A 21485-nucleotide genomic window follows, 5' to 3' on the forward strand; every position below is an offset into this window, starting at 1 on the left:
GTTAATAGCAAAGAGGGAAACAGGAAAAAAGAGACAATCAATTAAGGGACCATGAAGACAGATTAAGGGAAATAAATGACAACCTAAGGAAGAAAAACCTACGCTTAATTGGGGTTCCCGAGGGCGCCGAAAGGGCCAGAGGGCCAGAATATGTATTTGAACAAATCCTAGCTGAAAACTTTCCCAATCTGGGAAGGGAAACAGGCATTCAGATCCAGGAAATAGAGAGATCCCCCCTAAAATCAATAAAAACCGTTCAACACCTCGACATTTAATAGTGAAGCTTGCAAATTCCAAAGATAAAGAGAAGATCCTTAAAGCAGCAAGAGACAAGAAGTCCCTGACTTTCATGGGGAGGAATATTAGGGTAACAGCAGACCTCTCCACAGAGACGTGGCAGGCCAGAAAGGGCTGGCAGGATATATTCAGGGTCCTAAATGAGAAGAACATGCAACCAAGAATACTTTATCCAGCAAGGCTCTCATTCAAAATGGAAGGAGAGATAAAGAGCTTCCAAGGCAGTCAGGAACTGAAAGAATATGTGACCTCCAAACCAGCTCTGCAAGAAATTTTAAGGGGGACTCTTAAAATTCCCCTTTAAGAAGAAGTTCAGTGGAACAATCCACAAAAACAAGGACTAAATAGATATCATGATGACACTAAACTCATATCTGTCAATAGTAACTCTGAACGTGAACGGGCTTAATGACCCCATCAAAAGATTTTATTTATTTATTCATGAGAGACACACAGAGAGAGGCAGAGACACAGGCAGAGGCAGAAGCAGGCTCCACGCAGGGAACCTGACGTGGGACTCAATCCCGTGTCTCTAGGATCTTGTCCTGGGTGGAAAGCAGGTGCCAAACCACTGAGCCACCAAGGCATCCCTAGATTCTGTTTTCTAAAGAAGATCTAAATTGGTGATATTTAAACTTTCTCCATTATTTATTTTAAATTTCATCAATTAAAATTTTTTATTACTTAAAAATCACTCCAAGATTCATCAAGATTCATCCTTTTTCCCCATTTGTTTACTACTACACCAGCTATGCAATTTTGAAGGCTCTCTTCCCCAAACTAAATCCCAGACAGAGGTGAAAGCTTCATATCGATGTTTCTGAAACCAAATGAGTAGATGAGGTCGTATCCTACTATATAGCTGAAGAACTTAATCAAAATTTGTGCTTTGGGAAAAGCTTATTATATGTCTTCATGGGAGTCTGACTTCAGACATTTTCAGGAAAAATAGGTAAAATTTTTTCATTAGTTTTGAATCTGTTACATTCATGTCATAGAAAATGAACGATAAAAAATAATGCAAATGAAAGATAAAATTAATAAATAGTTAATAATTAAATTTGAAACCAGTCTCTGGGGCACCTGGATGGCTATCTCAGTCAACCAACTGACTCTTCATTTCTGCTCAGGTCACGACTTTGGGGTCATAAGATTGAGCCCCGCATTATGCTCTGCACTTGGCATGGAGCCTGCTTAGGGTCTTTCCCTCTTCCTCTCCTTCCCCCTCTGCGCATCACCCCACTCATGTGTGCCATCTCTTTTAAATAATTAATTAAATAATAATCTTTAAAATCCTGTCTCTGTTTATGCATAACTTCATAGAAACTTAACTTCATAGAAAAATAATATTTATACAGATATATTCAGAAACATTAATGTTTTAATGCAGACTCAATTTATAGTACACATCAAGCAATCCAAGTTTTTCTTGTAATGGCATGACTTCTCCCAGCTTCTTAGTAGCATTCCCAGCATCACCAGTGGCACTTAATGTGTATTCCATAGTGTTATTCAGGGTTTATGGTACTGCACTAAACAGGATTAGAAGTACTCAAGAACTGCAAGATTTCACTTTTTAGGGTGATAAGCAATTTTCAGGATAGATGAACAGCTCCCACTGAGATATTATGGTCACATGGCCTTTTAAGCAGATACAGCTGGAGTTCAACACAATAGCAACAGGAGGTGGCAAGAAACGTTATCAGAGCCCAGTATGACATACAGTGATATAGAATATGACCCACAGTTCATCTTACACAGTTGGGATTTAATACTGCATCATTACATGTTTACATTCCCCTCCATTTTGAATGGTGCCACTATAGTCTGCAAGTGTTTGTGTAGTTTTGATAAATTTTAACATTTTAAAAATGTTATTATATAAATTCCGAGTTAATATGCAGTGTAATATTAGTTCTGGGCGTACAATATAGTGCTTCAACACCTCCATACATCTTCTGGTGCTCATCACAACAAATACACTCCTTAATCTCCTATTTAATCACTTATTTAATCCATTCTCCACCCATCCCCATTCTAACTCAGTCAGGGAAAGACAAATATCAAAAGATTTCACTCCTGTGGACAAAACAAATGAGCAAAGGAAATTTTTTTTAACTTTTTACAGTATATGTGTGTATCTTTAACAATAGTAAATGATACAATAGACTAGTGTCTACATATATTTTATGCATTTATGACGTCCCTAATGTTTTCTTCTTTCTGATATTTCTAGGCTACAGAGGTTGGGACGCCTATTGTGGCTCAGTTTGTTAAGCATCCCACCCTTGATTTCACCTCAGGTCATGATCTCAGGGTCTTAAGATCCAGTTATGTGTGGGGCTGTAGCTGCATGCTGGGCATGGAGCCTGCTTGAGGTTCTCTCTCTCTCCCTGTCTCTCTGACCTTCCCTTCTGATCCCCACATACATGCACATGCAGTTTCTTAAAAGCAACAACAGAATCCCAAAAAACTTGTTTTCTTTTTCTCTTATTAATCTTTTATTACAGAAGATGGTTTCAGTCAAGAACCTAGAAGAATAGAGGGGAAATATTCTTTCCTCCCCTACATAATCAAGTTAGAATGATGTCATATACGTCAAACCAATTTTTCATGCATCTTTGTTAAATAACAGGTTCACATAAGGTATTAGTTTAACTAATATTTTGGCCTACATACAAACATCATTAAAATAGAATTGCAACAATGTTTGTAATGAAACATGAGTATGTTTATGGCACATTATTCAAATTATTGACTTTTATCATTAATAGACTAATACACTGTTAGTTTAAAATAGCTGCTGTGTTTTAAAAATCTCCCCCAGTGCACTCTGCATTATGTAGTCATGTACTTGAGTAACTTCATGTCACCCAAATAAACAGTAAAAATATCTTAATATCTTTGTTCAGACAGGATCTATCCTTTTAAGGTCATTAAATAACCCCAAATTTAATTTAATTTAATATATTTCTATATCTTATGTAATTCCTTGATTAGCAACTAAATATAAGTCTAAAATAAATTATATAAAACAGATATTATGCACGTGATTTCAGATCAATGCAGTGAGAAATAAGATGATATATGTGGGAGGGTGGGATATTGCTTCAGTTGGACATGAAATACAGAATCTGCAATTTCAGAAATAAATCTCACATTTTCCTGTAAGTGAAAATCATGCAAAAAGTTGTCTTTATCATCTCTGTATTCTCAGAACCCAAATTTGAGCCCCACACATAATAAGCATCTAAAAAGTAGTTATTGCGGGGCACCTGGGTGTTTGAGCATCTGCCTTCAACTCAGGTCATAATTGTAGGGTCCTTGGATTGAATCCTGCATCAGGCTCCCTCCGGGGAGGCCGCTTCTCTTTCTGCATGTGTCTCTGCTTCTCTATGTGTCTCTCATGAATAAATAAATAAAATCATTTTTTAAAAATAAAAAAATAAAAGTAGTTGTTGAAAAGTAAATAAATAAAATTAAAAGATTTTTGAAGTAATTAATTGACAAGTAAATAGCAATAATTCTAATCATGATCAAGTTTCCTATATCATCATTCAGTAGAAAAATGTGAAACCATAAACACAAGCCTCACATCTCTTATGGTGTAAAATGATAGAGACCTCAGCCTCAGTCTAAATCATCACGATGAATTCTTAATATTTCCCCTAAGATTGGAGAAACATGCACTGATCACAACTTGGTCTATTGCCCTTCAGATATTGCTAACCACTATTATCCCATTACTAAGTTTCTTTTTGTGAATTTACAAAATATTAGAAAATTGTAAATGATTCTAAGAGCACTTTGGTGGCCAGTAGTTGAGCGTCTGCCTTTATCCCAGGTCATGACCCTGGGTCCTGGATCGAGTCCCACATTGTATCCACGCAGGGAGCCTGCTTCTCCCTCTGCCTGTGTCTCTGCCTCTCTCTGTGTCTCTCATGAATGAATAAGTAAAATCTCAGAAGAAAAAGTTTAAATGATTCTATATATTTTTCTATTCTAATTTCGGGCCACTCTCACCTAAGTATTCTATTCTAAATTGTGTACTAATTTGGGCTATAGTTTAATGTCCGTGTCCTGAGAATGCCAGTCACCAAAGTACCTTCTGTTTATTCATTCACCTAACCCCCCTGAGTCCATTGTTAATGGAGCAGATAAAATTAGGCCTAGTCTGAATAACATCACTAAGATCACATCATTCTGTCCACTAAGCTTGGAAAGACAATATGTTAGCCTTTGTTTCAACTATAGCTTATTTCATTTTAAATATCAATATAATACTTTTTAAAATGACAATAGTTAGGGTATGCTAGACCTCAGATCCTTAGAGAAATTTGGGTTGATGGAGAGAAATGGATTAAAAACCTTTTTATAAACAAGTAGAGGACCTCTTGGAATTATTTTTGATGATCAATATTTTGGGTATTTGGTTAGAGACATAAAATGACAGAGGAGAAACAGATTGCAAAGGCTTTTGAAAAATCCCAAGCATTTATGTTTAAATAAATCAAGGAAACAGCATTGACTAAACCAGGCATATTTACCCTCAAGTAAGTATGTCCTTAACAGTTTCTTAGAGCAATATATTTTTGCTTATATATTATATGTTTATGTTTTATATAAAATTTCCTAATTATGCACAATATGAATAAAACTGAACCACATAATTTATATGGAATATATAAATGAAGAAAAAATTTAAACTACTTCAATCTTTTTGACATTTTTGTTTTGTAGAACAGATGTTTTGTGATTGATATAACCACATATTCATGATTTTTTGTGTTCATCTAGATATGCTTAGATACCTTTTAATAATCATTTAAATATCAATTTCAGGACATAAACTGTATTATTTTTGTGCAAGATTCCAAACAATTTAATTGATATATCTTAACACTGAAGAGATATCTTTATGCTTTCGTTTGACACAGTGTGACTTTATACTTAGTAAAGGTTAGCTTCCATCATATAAAGGCAGTAGCCAAAAAGACCCATATCTGATGACCACAAAGAGGTAGACAAAGATGATGGAAAGTAAGAATCATTCTATGCAGCAATGAGGCAGGTAAAAGATTTTAGTAAGTTCAGCAACATATTAAATTACTTAGCTAATCCTCAGAAAATATTATTCCTTATGAAAGCTCTGAAACTGCTGAAGGATAGAGAAAACAACAGAGACATTTCAGCCTTAGCCAGGCTGTCTGGGTAAAGTATGTTTAAAAATGGTCTTAGATGACAGCACATCTAAAGCTTTTATGGCAAATAATAACATTAAACAGGAAAAACAAACAAATCCTGAACAACACCCAGGGCTGTGTTAGAGCCAAAAAGAAAAGAAAAAATAATAGTAGCTTTGGCCTCCCAAAACATAGCTTGAATGTTAACTATTCCCTTTTATCATCCCTCAAGAAAGAAAGGGTAATGTGCGAAGAAGTACCTGAGTTATTTGAGAAATAAGGAAGAGCATTAAGAGTCTATAAAAACAAAATTAGGACTTAAAATAAAAATACTGCTTTATATAGGAGAGTGTCATGATAGGTAAAGCGATAAGTAAAAATATACATAAGAAAAACATATTAACAATCTTAGAAGAGGCTATTAGAACAGATTAGTCATTAACGCAGGAACGTTTTAGGGCATAGCCCTTGGAATTAGATTAACTGTGTCTGTATACTGTTATCAGGGACACTTTACCGGGTGCCTAAGTAGTGGTCCTGTAGATTGTAGAAGTTTGAATAGGGAAAGAGAAAGAAATATTTGGCCAAAAGAGAAAAGTAAATATCTGAAGAGGAAAGCAACAACAAAAAGTACCTTCAAAGAGTATGAGGGGATGCTAGGAGCAAGCTCATGGATTTACTAAAGGAGGTTTGGGTCTCAGAGGTTTTAATCTCCGTTTGTGTGTTTTCACAAATATCCTGAAATATTCAGAAGATTGATTTATAATGAGATATGTGAAAATACAATTAAAGAAATACAGAAACAACGAACCAACATATGATACCATAAATAAATTTAGAAGTATTTTGTCTCTTTTTAGTACAAAACTACTTTTCCCTTAAAGCAAAAGACAACAATGATTTTTGAAAAGTGTGTGTGCATGCTTGTGTGTGTCCCAGTTTCTTTTCTGTCTCATTTTTTTGCATCTATTTTCAGCTAAAACAGAGAATATGATCATAAATAAAGGAGGAAAATCATGAGAAATCACACAAAGGTAACAGAGTTTATTCTTCTCGGGTTGACCGATGACCCAAAGTGGCAGGTTGTACTTTTCATATTTCTTCTTGTTACCTACATGTTCAGTGTGACTGGGAACCTGGTCATTATCATCCTCACCCTAATAGATCCCCACCTGAAGACTCCAATGTATTTCTTCCTTCGAAACTTCTCATTCCTAGAAATGTCATTCACCTCTGTTGCAATTCCCAGATTCCTTGTCACTGTTGTGACGGGAGATAGAACCATTTCCTACAATGACTGTCTGGCTCAGGTATTTTTCTTCATCTTATTGGGGGCGACAGAGTTTTACCTCCTGACTGCCATGTCCTATGACCGCTACGTGGCCATCTGCAAACCTCTGCATTACATGACCATCATGAGCAGCAGAGTCTGCATCCTTCTTGTCTTTAGCTCATGGCTTGCAGGATTCCTGATCATCTTTCCACCAGTAATTCTGGCACTGAAGTTGGATTTCTGTGCCTCCAATATAATTGATCATTTTATCTGTGACTCTTCTCCAATTCTACAGCTTTCTTGCACAAACACTCACTTTCTAGAACTCATGGCATTTATTTTAGCGGTGGTAACACTTATGGTCACCTTAACACTAGTTATGCTTTCCTACTTATACATCATCCGCACAATTCTGAGAATTCCTTCCAGGAGTCAAAGGAAAAAAGCCTTTTCCACGTGTTCCTCCCACATGATAGTAGTCTCCCTCTCCTATGGAAGCTGCATCTTCATGTACATTAAGCCTTCTGCAAAGGAAAGGGTGAGTTTAAACAAAGGAGTAGCTGTGATCATTACCTCAGTGACTCCTCTCTTGAATCCTTTCATATATACATTAAGAAACCAGCAGGTGAAGCAAGCCTTCAAGAACATGGTCCACAGAATGGTCTTTTCCTCATATAAATGAATGTCATTATGCAAAAATGTATACATACCCTGAAAACAAAGCGGAATGAAAATCTTTGGATTTTACTACATAAATTCTTGAAACCCTTCATTTCGTTCTTTCACTTAAACATTCTTCTATATCATTAATGTCTCTTTTTCTTATTAGCTGAAAGTCAGGTCTTACCTATTTTAAACTATATAGAAAATGGCCAGTCTTAACCCGTGTAACTAAATTTTAGATGTCAATAACCTTTATTGTTTCTCATATCAAAGCAAGGTAGCTGATAAATTCATACAAAAAATTCAAATTGCTGTACTATAAGAAGCCTACCTGAAACCACAAATATGAAATTTATTTTATATGTTATAAGTAAAACTGTGTATCTTAAGTAATATCTCTAAGATTTCTCCTGTCACCAAGAAAAGAAAATCTTTTGCTGTAGATTTTCCTATTTTGCCAATCATGTTTTTAAAAGGAAAACCGTGGTCTATAAAGGAAAAAATAAGCTACCCTGAGAAAATTCATTTTTATACTCAGATAATTTCAATTGTTAAACATGGTCTTTTCTACTGACATGAAGAAAAATGACAAAGTCAGAATCTAGAATGCTATGAGATGCAGACTTCAGAGAGTATCTTGAAAATGATGACACATGATTTATTAGCTTTCCTTTATCAGCAAATCTCCATACTGTCTTTATCTTTCTATTGACTCTTTCACAGCAGGTCTTGCCTCCCTCACCCTTACTCAGGAGAGTGACTCCTGCAGGTAACGGTAAAAAATGTGTAACGTCTGGTTCCTGTAGTCAGGGAGCCCCTCAGCAGCAATGAATCACTAAACCAAATTTTTTGTCTTAGGACAATAGTTAGGAGTCTAACTAGATGCTACTATGGTAGCATCCATAGTCTCTAAGTGCAGACTCTTCTGGTTGCTCATAGACAAGATTCCTCCATGAGCACTCACCTGTTTCTTATCATTTTGTGTTCATGGAATGTTACACTTTTTTCAAGCAGATTTAACACAATAAAACCATGAAGGGAAAGGTAAATCATCTTATTTGATTATACATTCACAAATGGAGTAATTTGTAAAGAAATGAAACAATGAAGGTTTGTTTTTGTAAGGCTGTATCAAGTAAGCAGAAGAGCAAAAGTGAAAATCAGGAATGTGGAAAAGAATATGCAAATGTTAACTAAATGAACATATACTGTATGTGTGTGGTATATATGATAGACTGCAATGTAGGAAGACAGGATAGAGAAAGGGGAAAATAAGAGGGTAAAGGAAAGTGGATCCTCTTGATTGACAAAAACTTCCCTGAGGAAATTGATTCTTTTTTAAAAATTTATTATTTATTTATTTATTTATTTATTTATTTATTTATGATAGTCACACACAGAGAGAGAGAGGCAGAGACATAGGCAGAGGGAGAAGCAGGCTCCATGCACCGGGAGCCCGACGTGGGATTCGATCCTGGGTCTCCAGGATCGCGCCCTGGGCCAAAGGCAGGCACTAAACTGCTGCGCCACCCAGGGATCCCAGGAAATTGATTCTAACATTCACATTGTCAGTAGGATGTGAAAATCCCTATAAATCTTTCCAAAAAATATTAAATGCTTAAACTGAAATATTATTTTACAGTGTTATGAAATAATGAATTTTTACTGCAAATGTAATTTTGGTAAGAAAAGTATGAGATATATGTTGGAGGTCATGGTTTTAGAAGCTTTCAAAAAGTATTTCTGCTCATATTTCATGCTCACACTATTATTTCAAAAATACATTTCCTTTTTTTAAAGTACTAAGCAGATTATAAATAAGCATTAATAATATTATTTTCAGTAATCCACTGATTACATAGCTGAGTGATCTATTGATTTGTAACATTTTTAATGAGGGGCAAGTATTCCCAGTTGAGAGTAATATACAACCTGAATAAGGAAAAAGGTTATATCATTAACCATGTTACCAGAGTCCACAATCTAATAGACTATGGCTTTCGCAAACAAATAAATGACTGAATGGATGAATAAACAGTTGGATCTGGCAATAATAAAAATAAACCATTTTTAGTACCATCTTTCTCTCCAGATTCCTAAGGTGTCATTCTCACTGCTATGTGCCTTGTTAGTTTCCATTTTCCAGAAGATATAGATCCACAACCGTATTTATGCCTTCTGTGGTTTCACTGGCATTCCACTTCTAGAGTCTTTAATATTCTACAGTCTTTAATTGTTTAACAACAATTTACTTTGACAAATTTCAAAAAGGACCAATGGGCAGAACTAGAGGGAGAAGCAAACTCCGCACTCACCAAGGAGCCCAATGCAGGGCTTGATCCCAGGACCCCAGGACTATGACCTGAACCAAAGACAGACACTTAACCAACTGAGCCACACAGGCACCCGATACATATTTGTATTTAAGAATATGCATATAACATATACAAATCCATACACACACATATTTGTGTTTGTGTGTATAGAATCCCAAACATTTTAGAACTTGAATTAAAGCTTTACATAATATTTGAGAGAAGTATCTGTACTTGCACACATGTGTTTCTGTCAGAGTACAGCATACTTTTTTGATGGTACAAGACAGGATAGAGCTCCCTGAGCCCCACTCCGTCTGCAAGGGATCTCGATAGAAACCATGTAGGGGTCAGGAGATTCTCAGTGTGTTGGGGGATGAGTTTGGGAAAAGACTTTCCAGCAGCTGAGGGTCTCTCACCTTTTCTTTTTTTTTAATTTTTTAATTTATTTATGATAGCCACACAGAGAGAGAGAGAGAGAGGCAGAGACACAGGCAGAGGGAGAAGCAGACTCCATGCACTGGGAGTCCGACGTGGGATTCGATCCTGGGTCTCCAGGATCATGCCCTGGGCCAAAGGCAGGTGCCAAACCGCTGCGCCACCCAGGGATCCCACCTTTTCTTATGTCAGTGGGGCTGGTGGTTCAGCGGGTTCTTACTCTTTGGAGGCCTTGTGGGCCATAATGTTCAATATCATGTTGCTGTAGCCAAATTCACTATGGCACAAGGAAATGAGCTTGGTAAAGTCACCATTGAGGGTAATGCCAGCCCCAGCATCAAAAGTAGAAGAGTGGGTGTCACTGTTAAAGTCACAGGAGACAATCTGGTTCTCAGTGCAGCCTAGGATGTTCTTGAGGGTGCTCTGTGTTACCTACTTCAACACTTTCCTGATGTCATAACTTTTGTCAGCTTTCTCCAGGCAGCAAGTTAGCTGCATCACTGACCCATTAAAGGTGGGGACATGAAAGACCATGCCAGCGAACTTCCCATTTGGCTAGAGATGACCCTGCCCACAGCTTTGACAGTGCCAGTAGAAGCAGGGATGATGTTTTGGGCAGCTCCTCAGCTACCACACCATGTCCTCCCAGGAGGGCCAGCTATGGTTTCTGGGTGGCAATGATGACATGGATTGGGGTCATGAGTCCCTTCATGCTGCCAAAGTGGTCATGAATGACCTTAACCAGAGGAGCCAAGTAATTGGAGGTATTTCTGACATTCTGGAGGGAATTGTCATACTTCCCATGCTTCACAACCATCACAAACACGAAAGCATCAGAAGAATGATGGGCGGAGAGGATGACACTCTTGGTGCCACGCTTCACATGAGTCCCAGACTTCTCCATGGTAGTGAAGTGATTCAGCAGCAGTACCACCCCATTTGATGTTGGTGAGTTAGATGGAGATGGACTTTCAATTTATTACAATTTTCTTATTCCCAGTCTTGACTGTGGCATTGCTATTGCTATGGGTGGAATCATACTGGGACATGTAGATCATGTGGTTGAGGTCAATGAAGGTGTCATTGATGGCAACGATATCCACTTGGCCGTAGTTCAAAGTAGCCCTGGTGACCAGGTGCCCAATATGTCTTAGTCGGGTTACTCCAACCTTCGCCATGTCTCTGAGACCTGGTACCACACAAGAAGATGTGGCTTTCTGACAGAAGAGGAGGAACAGAGACACCTTGCATTTGCATACTTTTGAAATGAATTAGGGATTTTAGTACAAGGGATGTTTCACTTCTAAATAAGGAGAGGAACTACTCATCTGTATATTCAAAAAGTCAGACATTACCATGACGATAGTAAGCACATTAATACCTTCCTCACCCCCTTGCTGAAGTTTAATATTAAAAATTACCATTCCTAATTTCAGATATAACTCCTAAAAGTGTTTCCAAGCATCAGCCTGCATTTTCATCCAGTAACAAGTAGTCATAGAAGGCTTTTAGCATAGAGAAAAATAACTGCATGAAGTAAAACCATATGAAAATTATCTTTTTCTGATTGACTTATTTCACTCATAAGACCCTCCAGTTCCATCCAGGTGGAAGTAAATTGTAGGTATTGATCATTTCTGATGGAGGAGTAATTTTCCATTGTCTCTCTCTCTCTCTCTCTCTATATATATATATATATATATATGTATATATATATATATACACATATACATATACAATTCTTTATCTTTTCCTCTGTTGAAGGACATCATGGCTCCTTCCACATTTGGGCTATTAAGGAGGGCATATGATGAGATGAGCACTGGGAGTTATACTACATCTTGGCAAATTGAATTTACTAAAAAAATAAAATTAAAAAAAGAAAAATTCCTCTGGTTGCAATGCATACAATATGTTAAAGGGAAATCAGTGTTTGCAAGGTTGCATCAGACAAACAAAAAATAACAATATCCCTTCAGTAGATGTATGGATAAATAAACTTTGATTTATTTGGTACACCTAGACAAGAAATAATTAGGAATATTAGAACAAAGAAAGAAATCATTTAAGGGGAAAATATAAAAACACTGGAAGAAAAAATATATCTGAAAACTAATTATTGAGGAAGGGCAAGAGGCAGAAGAGTAGGGTCCCGAAGTCACCTGTCCCCACCAAATTACCTAGATAACCTTCAAATTATCCTGAAAATCTACGAATTCGGCCTGAGATTTAAAGAGAGAATAGCTGGAACGCTACAGTGAGAAAAGTTTGCGCTTCTATCAAGGTAGGAAGACGGTGAAAAAAGAAATAAAGAAACAAAAGGCATGCAAGGGGGAGGGGCCCACGAGGAGCTGGGCTAAGGCTGGGGTGAGTGTCCCCAGGACAGGAGAGCCCCGTCCCGGAGAAGCAGGAGCTGCACCAATCTTCCCGGGCGGAAAGGCTCTCCCAGGGAGTTAGAGAAGGACCCAGGAGGGGCGGGGATGCCTTTGGGCTCCCTGGGACACTAACAGACACCTGCGCCCCAGGGAGAGTGTGCCGTACCCCGCTGCCGAGCTCCCTAAAGGGCTGCAGCTCGAGCATGGGTTGACCCGGGAGCAGCTGGGAGGGGCTTGGGTGGCGGCTCTGCGGAGAGGGGGCTGCCGGGCCGGGAGTGCGAATCCAACAGCGCAGGCCCGGGTGCACAGGGCGCCGGGGACACAGCCCAGAATCCGGCCTCCCCCCAGGACAGGCTGAGGGCAGGAGGGCCCAGGACAGCAAGGACGCTCCTGCCCCAAGCTGAGCAGATCAGTGGCCCCCACCCTCGGAGCATACAGGCCTCTGCAGGCTGAAAGCTCCATAGTTACTGCGGGAGCTGAATCCAGGGCTCCAGGACTGGCCGCCTCCACTGTGGTTGTTCCTCCTGGGGCCTCACAGGGTAAACAACCGCCACTGAGCCTCACAGTGGCCTCACCAGATAAACAGGATAAACATTACTCACTGAGCCCCACACCAGGCAGGGGGCTGAGGAGCTCCCCCAAGTGCTAACACAAGAAAACCATCATAAAAGGCCCCTACCCCAGAAGACCACTAGACAGACAAGTTCCAGGGGAAGTCAAGGGACTTAAAATATACAGAATCAGAAGATACTCCCCCGTGTTTTTTTTTTTTTATTTCTGTTTGCTGCCCCACCCTTTTTTTCATTTCTTTCTCTTTTTCTTCTCTTTTTTCTTTTTTCTTCCTTTTTTCTTTATTCTTTTTCTCTTTTCTTTCCTTCTTTCTTTCCTCTCTTTCTCTCCTTTTCCCATACAACTTGCTTTTGGCCACTCTGCACTGAGCAAAATGACTAGAAGGAAAACCTCACCTCAGAAGAATCAGAAACGGTCCTCTCCCCACAGAGTTACAAAATTTGGATTACAATTCAATGTCAGAAAGCCAATTCAGAAGCACCATTATACAGCTACTGGTGGCTCTAGAAAAAAAGCATAAAGGACTCAAGAGACTTCAAGACTGCAGAATTTAGATATAATCAGGCAGAAATTAAAAATCAATTGAATGAGATGCAATCCAAACTAGAAGTCCAAATGACAAGGGTTAACGAGGTGGAAGAATCAGTGAGTGATATAGAAGACAAGATGATGGCAAAGAGGGAAACTGAGGAAAAAAGAGACAAACAATTAAAAGACCATGAGGATAGATTAAGGGAAATAAGTGACAGCCAGAGGAAGAAAAATCTATGCTTAATTGGGGTTACCAAGGGTGCCAAAAGGGAAAGAGGACCAGAATATGTATTTGAACAAATCATAGCTGAAAATTTTCTTAATCTGGGAAGGGAAACAGGCATTCAGATCCAGGAAATAGAGACATTCCCCTCCTAAGATCAATAAAAACCATTCAACACCTCAACATTTAATAGTTAAGCTTGCAAATTCCAAAGACAAAGAGAAGATCCTTAAAGCAGCAAGAGACAAGAAATCCCTGACTTTTATGGGGAGGAGTATTAGGGTAACAGCAGACCTCTACACAGAGACCTGGCAAGCCAGAAAGGGCTGGCAGGATATATTCAGGGTCCTAAATGAGAAGAATATGCAACCAAGAATACTCTATCCATCAAGGCTCTCATTCAAAATGGAAGGAGAGATAAAGAGCTTCCAGGACAGGCAGGAACTGAAAGAATATGTGACCTCCAAACCAGCTCTGCAACAAATTTTAAGGTGGACTCTTCAAATTCCCCTTTAAGAAGAAGTCCAGTGGAACAATCCACAAAAACAAGGACTGAATAGATATCATGATGACACTAAACTCATATCTTTCAAAAGTAACTCTGAATGTGAACGGACTTAATGACCCCATCAAAAGGTGCAGTGTTTCAGACTGGATAAAAAAGCAGGACCCATCTATTTGCTGTCTACAAGAGACTCATTTTAGACAGAAGGGACACCTACAGCCTGAAAATAAAAGATTGGAGAACCATTTACCATTCAAATGGTCCTCAAAAGAAAGCAGGGGGAGCCATCCTCATATCAGATAAACTAAAATGTACCCCGAAGAGTGTAGTGAGAGATGAAGAGGGACACTGTATCATACTTAAAGGATCTATTAAACAAGAGTACTTAAGAATCCTCAATATATATGCCCCGAATGTGGGAGCTGCCAAATATATCAATCATTTAATAACCAAAGTTAAGACATACATAGATAATAATACACTTATACTTGGTGACTTCTATCTAGCGCTTTCTACCCTCGATAGGTCTTCTAAACACAACATCTCCAAAGAAACAAGAGCTTTAAATGATACCCTGGACCAGATGAATTTCACAGATATCTACAAAACTTTACATCCAAACTCAACTGAATACACATTCTTCTCGAGTGCACATGGAACTTTCTCCAGAATAGACCACATACTGGGTCACAAATCGGGTCTGAACCGATACCAAAAGATTGGGATCATCCCCTGCATATTCTCAGACCATAACACCTTGAAATTAGAACTAAATCACAAGAAGAAGTTTGGAAGGACTTCAAACACGTGGAGGTTAAGGACCATCCTGCTAAAAGATAAAAGGGTTAACCAGGAAATTAAGGAAGAATTTAAAAGATTCATGGAAACTATGAGAATGAAGATACAGCCATTCAAAATCTTTGGGATGCAGCAAAAGCAGTCCTGAGGGGGAAATACATCGCAATACAAGCATCCATTCAAAAACTGGAAAGAACGCAAATGCAAAAGCTAATCCTCCACCTAAAGGAGCTAGAGAAAAAACAGCAAATAGATCTTACACCCAGCAAAAGAAGAGAGTTAATAAAGATTCGAGCAGAACTCAATGAAATCGAGACCAGAAGAACTTTGGAACAGATCAACAAAACCAGGAGTTGCTTCTTTGAAAGAATTAATAAGATAGTTAAACCATTAGCCAGCCTTATTAAAAAGAAGAGACAGAAGTATCAAATTAATAAAATCATGAATGAGAAAGGAGAGATCACTACCAACACCAAGGAAATACAATTTTAAAAACATAATATGAACAGCTCTACACCAACAAATTAGGCAATCTAAAAGAAATGGACACATTTCTGTAAAGCCACAAACTACCAAAACTGGAATAGGAAGAAATAGAAAACCTGACCAGGCCAATAACCTGGGAGGAAATAGAAGCAATTATCAAAAACCTCCCAAGACACAAAAGTCCAGGGCTACATGGCTTCCCATGGGGAATTCTATCAAACATTTAAAGAAGAAACCATACCGATTCTACTAAAGCTGTTTGGAAAGATAGAAAGAGATGGAGTACTTCTAAATTCGTTCTATGAGGCCAGAATCACCGTAATTCCAAGAACAGACAAAATCCCCACCAAAAAGGAGAATTATAGATCAATATCCCTCAGGAACATGGATGCAAAAATTCTCAACAAGATAGTAGCCAATAGGATCCAACAGTACATTAAGAAAATTATTCACCATGACCAAGTAGGATTTATTCCCAGACACAAGGCTGGTTCAACACTTGTAAAACAATCAATGTGATTCATCATATCAGCAAGAGAAAAACCAAGAACCATATGGTCCTCTCATTGGATGCAGAGAAAGCATTTGACAAAATACAGCATCCATTTCTGATCAAAACTCTTCAGAGTGTAGGGATAGAGGGAACATTCCTCAACATCTTAAAAGCCATCGAGAAAAAGCCAACAGCAAATATCATTCTCAGTGGGGAAGCACTGGGAGCCTTTCCCCTGAGATCAGGAACAAGACAGGGATGTCCACTCTCACCACTGCTATTCAACATAGTACTGGAAGTCGTAGCCTCAGAAATCAGACAACAAAAAGACATTAAAGGCAAGGAAGAAGAAGTCAAACTCTCCCTCTTTGCTGATGGTATCATACTCACACAGAAAACCCAGAAGCCTCCACCCAAAGATTGTTAGAACTCATACAGCAATTTGGTAGCATGGCAGAATACAAAATCAATGCCCAGAAGTCAGTGGCATTTCTATACACTAACAATGAGACTGAAGAAAGAGAAAAGAAGGAGTCAATCCCATTTACAATTGCACCCAAAAGCATAAGATACCTAGGAATAAACCTAACCAAAGAGGTGAAGGATATATACCATAAAACTATAGAACACTTCTGAAAGAAATTGAGGAAGACACAAAGAGATGGAAAAATATTCCATGCTCATGGATTGGCAGATTTAATGTTGTGAAAATATCAATGTTACCCAGGGAAATTGACATGTTTAATGCAATCCCTATCAAAATATCATGGACTTTCTTCAGAGAGTTACAACACATTATTTTAAGGTTTTTGTGGAATCAGAAAAGACCTGAATAGCCAGGGGAATTTTAAAAAAGAAAACCGTATCTGGGGGCATCACAATGCCAGATTTCAGGTTGTACTACAAAGCTGTGGTCATCAAGACAGTGTGGTACTGGCACAAAAACAGACACATAGATCAATGGAACAGAATAGAGAATCCAGAAGTGGACCCTCAACTTTATGGTCAACTAATATTCGATAAAGGAGGAAAGACTATCCACTGGAAGAAAGACATCCTCTTCAATAAATGGTGGAGGGAAAATTGGACATCCACATGCAGAAGAATGAAATTAGACCACTCTCTTTCACCATACAGAAAGATAAACTCAAAATGGATGAAAGATCTAAATGTGAGACAAGATTCCATCAAAATTCTAGAGGAGAACACAGGCAACTCCCTTTTCAACTCGACCACAGTAACTTCTTGCAAGATACATCCATGAAGGCAAAAGAAACAAAAGCAAAAATGAACTATTGACACTTCATCAAGATAAGAATCTTTTGCACAGCAAAGGATATAGTCAACAAAACTCAAAGACAACCTACAGAATGGGAGAAGATATTTGCAAATAACATATCAGATAAAGGGCTAGTTTCCAAAATCTATAAAGAACTTATTAAACTCAACAGCAAAGAAACAAATAATCCAATCATGAAATGGGCAAAAGACATGAAGAGAAATCTCACAGAGGAAGACATAGACATGGCCAACATGCACATGAGAAAATGCTCTGCATCACTTGCCATCAGGGAAATACAAATCAAAACCACAATGAGATACCACCTCACACCAGTGAGAATGGGGAAAATTAACAAGGCAGGAAACCACAAATGTTGGATAGAATGTGGAGAAAGGGAAACCCTCTTGCACTGTTGGTGGGAATGTGAACTGGTGCAGCCACTCTGGAAAACTGTGTGGAGGTTCCTCAAAGAGTTAAAAATAGACCTGCCCTATGACCCAGCAATTGCAATGGTGGGGATTTACCCCAAAGATTCAGATGCAATGAAACACCGGGACACTTGTACCCCGATGTTTATAGCAGCAATGTCCACAATAGCCAAACTGTGGAAGGAGCCTCAGTGTCCACTGAAAGATGAATGGATAAGAAGATGTGGTTTATGTATACAATGGAATATTACTCAGCCATTAGAAATGACAAATACCCACCATTTCCTTAAATGTGGATGGAACTGGAGGGTATTATGCTGAGTGAAATGAGTCAGTTGAAGAAGGACAAACAGTGTATGTTCTCATTCATTTGGGGAATATAAATAATAGTGAAAGGGAATAGAAAGGAAGGGAGAAGAAATGGGTAGGAAATATCAGAAAGGGAGACAGAACAAAAAGACTCCTAACTCTGGGAAATGAATTAGCGGTGGTGGAAGGGGAGGAGGGGGGTGTGGGGATGAATTGGTGATGGGCATTGAGGGGGGCACTTGACAGGATGAGCACGGTGTGTTATTCTGTATGTTGGCAAATTGAACACCAATAAAAAATAAATGTATTATTAAAATAAATAATAAATAAATAAATAAATAAATAAATAAATAAATAAATAAATAAATAAATTTACTAGGATTAAAAAAATAATTATCATCCAGCACATGCAAAAGTAAAAAAGAAAGGTCAAAGTAAATAAGGAAAGAAAAGAAAGGAGAAAAGGGAAATAGAAAATTTAAAAAAAAAAAAGTAACAAGTAAAAGAGAATAAAAGGAAAAGCAACTTCTGAAAAATCATGTAATCATTTATTACATGAATCATGTAATAAAGTATGAAAGACTGCTTGGCAATTTCGGTGTCTTAACACACACACACACACACACACACACACACACAAACACACAGGGTTTACTTAAAAGATAAATATTAAGCCATGCAACAAAGAACAATGTAATCATGAAAAAAGTACTAAAAATAAAACGAAACAAGAATATAAGAAAAAATTGTAAAGACTAATAGTACAAGAAAGCTACACCAAGATATGAACTTATATGGAAGAACAAGTCAAATGAATAAAAAATCCCAACATTCTGATGTTATGTCATTTCTAAGCTGTAATTAATGGAGTACACATACAGGAGCTTCTTCAAAATTCAGAATGATTTTAAATGTCAGGAAATAATTTAATAGATGTGGAAAACAAATAATAGAGAGTTTACAATGTTGGAGCACAGGTGCAGCAGTAGAGAAAGTAAGCAATGGAGAGGAGGAGAAGACAGATACCTCCAAGGAATAGGGTGAACAAGCAAACTATAATTACAAAAATAAATAGAACACAGATGATAGGCATATGCTAGATAATTGATGGATGATAAAAAGGCAAAGAGATTCACAGAAAAATCATATGTTAAACTATGATGAACAGTGTGTAACAGTTATTGGAAAAACAACTAGAGATAAATGTGATCAGATTGAATTGAAAAAGGCAATTAAAATGAATGATCGGTAACCTCAGTTTAAATATAAAAAAAAAAAAAAAACATTGGTTTGGCTCAGTCGGTTAAGCATCTGCCTTAGACTCAGGTCATGACCCAGGGTCCTGGGATCCAGCCCCAGGTCAGGCTTCCTGCTTAGCAGGAAGTCTGCTTCTCCCTCTCCCTCTGCCCTTCCCCCCATTTATGCTCTCTCTTTCTCTCTCTCAAATACATAAAATCTTTAAACAAATTCTATCACCTCTCTGCCTCCTGTTATATCACCCCTGCTTCAGCAGAGTTAAAGCCAGACTGACTTTTGTTCTCTTTCCCCTACTGCAATAGCCACAATGCAGTGTGTGTTTGTGTGTGTGTGAGGAATCCCAAGCAAACCCCACGCTGAGTGCAGAGCCTTACCCAGGGCTTAATCTCAGGACCCTGAGATCTTGTCCTAAACAGAAATAAGATCTGGACACTCACCAACTGAGCCACTCAGGCGCCTCCATAAAATTTTTAAGAATAATCCTAGTTGACCATATACAACTATGGAACTTATAAAAAAAGTTCATGTATCTATATATACATGCTTCTTCCTCTGTTTCTAGTGGTACCCAGACATAGTAGGAGGAAAGCAGGCAGTTCTGAAGAAAGCCAGATGTGAGACAAGGGGAAATACTACTTTTAAATGAAACAGATTTCTGCAGAAGCAACGTGGAAATTAAAATTCCACAAAGAGAAGGAACTTTCAGAGAAAGACCAGTGTGTACAGGTGTTTTTCACATGGATTGTTCGCTACATCCAACCTTTGGTCAAAGATGAGAATGAGGGTTTGGCCAAAGTAGAGGAGCACTTTTGTGCTCAAATCAAAGAGTGTCAAATCAAAGACACTCTTGGTAGTGCAAGATAGAGTGAAAATTTGAAAAATTGAGGACCTCCAAAAAATGGCAAATTTTATTCCTAAAGACCTGTGCCAATCTCTAAAGCTGTGTGGGAGGACGAGTGAGTTAAGTAAATCGAGCAGTTTCTTCCTCAAATTATTTGCCAAAGTTTGGAGATGACTAGAGTGAGAGTCATAAGAACCTAATCTCTACATTTCTGATATGTGTACAGATTCTGTGTGCTAAAAAGTGATGCACCCCAATGCCAGCTCACAGTATTAATGGGAATTTTTGGAGAGTCACCTACTAGCTATGAGAGTGATCTGGGTCTATCGAAATAAAACCAGCTTCAATACAAGGCAATTATTCCTCTTTGATTAAGCCAATCAGCCTCACCTCTACCTTCATAGCAAAGAAAACACCAACTTATCAGAAACACACAAGGATTTTTTTTTAAAACAATGTCTGACATTCAATATGAACACATAAGTAAAAGAATAGTTATAACACCAATGAAAGACAAGAGAAAAAATAATAAATGATACAGAAATTAGAGTTACGATATTATGATCACATTTATTATAAATGGTATGTTCAAGGGAATAGGAAAGTAAATAAAATGATGAAATTATGGTAATTACAATAGTAAAAGGCGAAAGATTTATGCGACCTGAAGAGAAACCAGAGTATACGTAATTACAATAGATATCTGAAAGCAACATAAGCGAATAAATGAGCTTAACAGAAATAGCCACTACCTCTCAATGTAAGAATATTATAATATGGAATCATGAAATCATTCCAGCAGCTGAAGCCTGGAAATATAGATTGGAAGACAAGCACACAATGGGTGCCCAAAATCAAGACAGAACATAAAAACATGAGGCTAAGGGATGTGTGGGGCTCAGTCAATAGCTCTATGATACATGTAAGTGGAGTCTCAGATGCTTCACTGATGGAGCCACTGCGCGTGCCTGGTAGGAACCTTCTTATAAACAAAGGGCTTCACTTAATCCACCAGCAAAACATATGACTTTGTCACCTCACCATCCTCACCATCAATTTGCCTGCTTCACTGTAACTACTGCCCCGACCCCACAAGTTTCTCTTTCTTTTACTTTCTGTTTGCGTTGAGAGTCTTACCCACATTCCAGGACAGTATCGTTTCCAGTTCTGCTGTGGAACCAGGTAGAAACTCAGGACAAGGGTCTGTTTTGCTGCTGG

The 21485-nt window shown here is 38.1% G+C and overlaps 1 protein-coding gene and 1 pseudogene across 1 annotated transcript; one reads left to right on the forward strand and one right to left on the reverse strand.

The window, feature by feature from the left end:
* The first annotated feature begins 6496 nt into the window (after positions 1–6496).
* LOC129511873 (olfactory receptor 6C75-like) lies at positions 6497–7435 on the forward strand. Its single transcript, XM_055328975.1, has one exon. It carries the CDS (start codon positions 6497–6499, stop codon positions 7433–7435), a length of 939 nt encoding a protein of 312 aa, XP_055184950.1.
* Positions 7436–10385: 2950 nt separating this feature from the next.
* Positions 10386–11347, reverse strand: LOC129512128 (glyceraldehyde-3-phosphate dehydrogenase-like; annotated as a pseudogene).
* Positions 11348–21485: the final 10138 nt, after the last annotated feature.

This window comes from Nyctereutes procyonoides, unplaced genomic scaffold (assembly GCF_905146905.1).
Source record: "Nyctereutes procyonoides isolate TBG_1078 unplaced genomic scaffold, NYPRO_anot_genome, whole genome shotgun sequence".
NCBI lineage: Eukaryota > Metazoa > Chordata > Mammalia > Carnivora > Canidae > Nyctereutes > Nyctereutes procyonoides.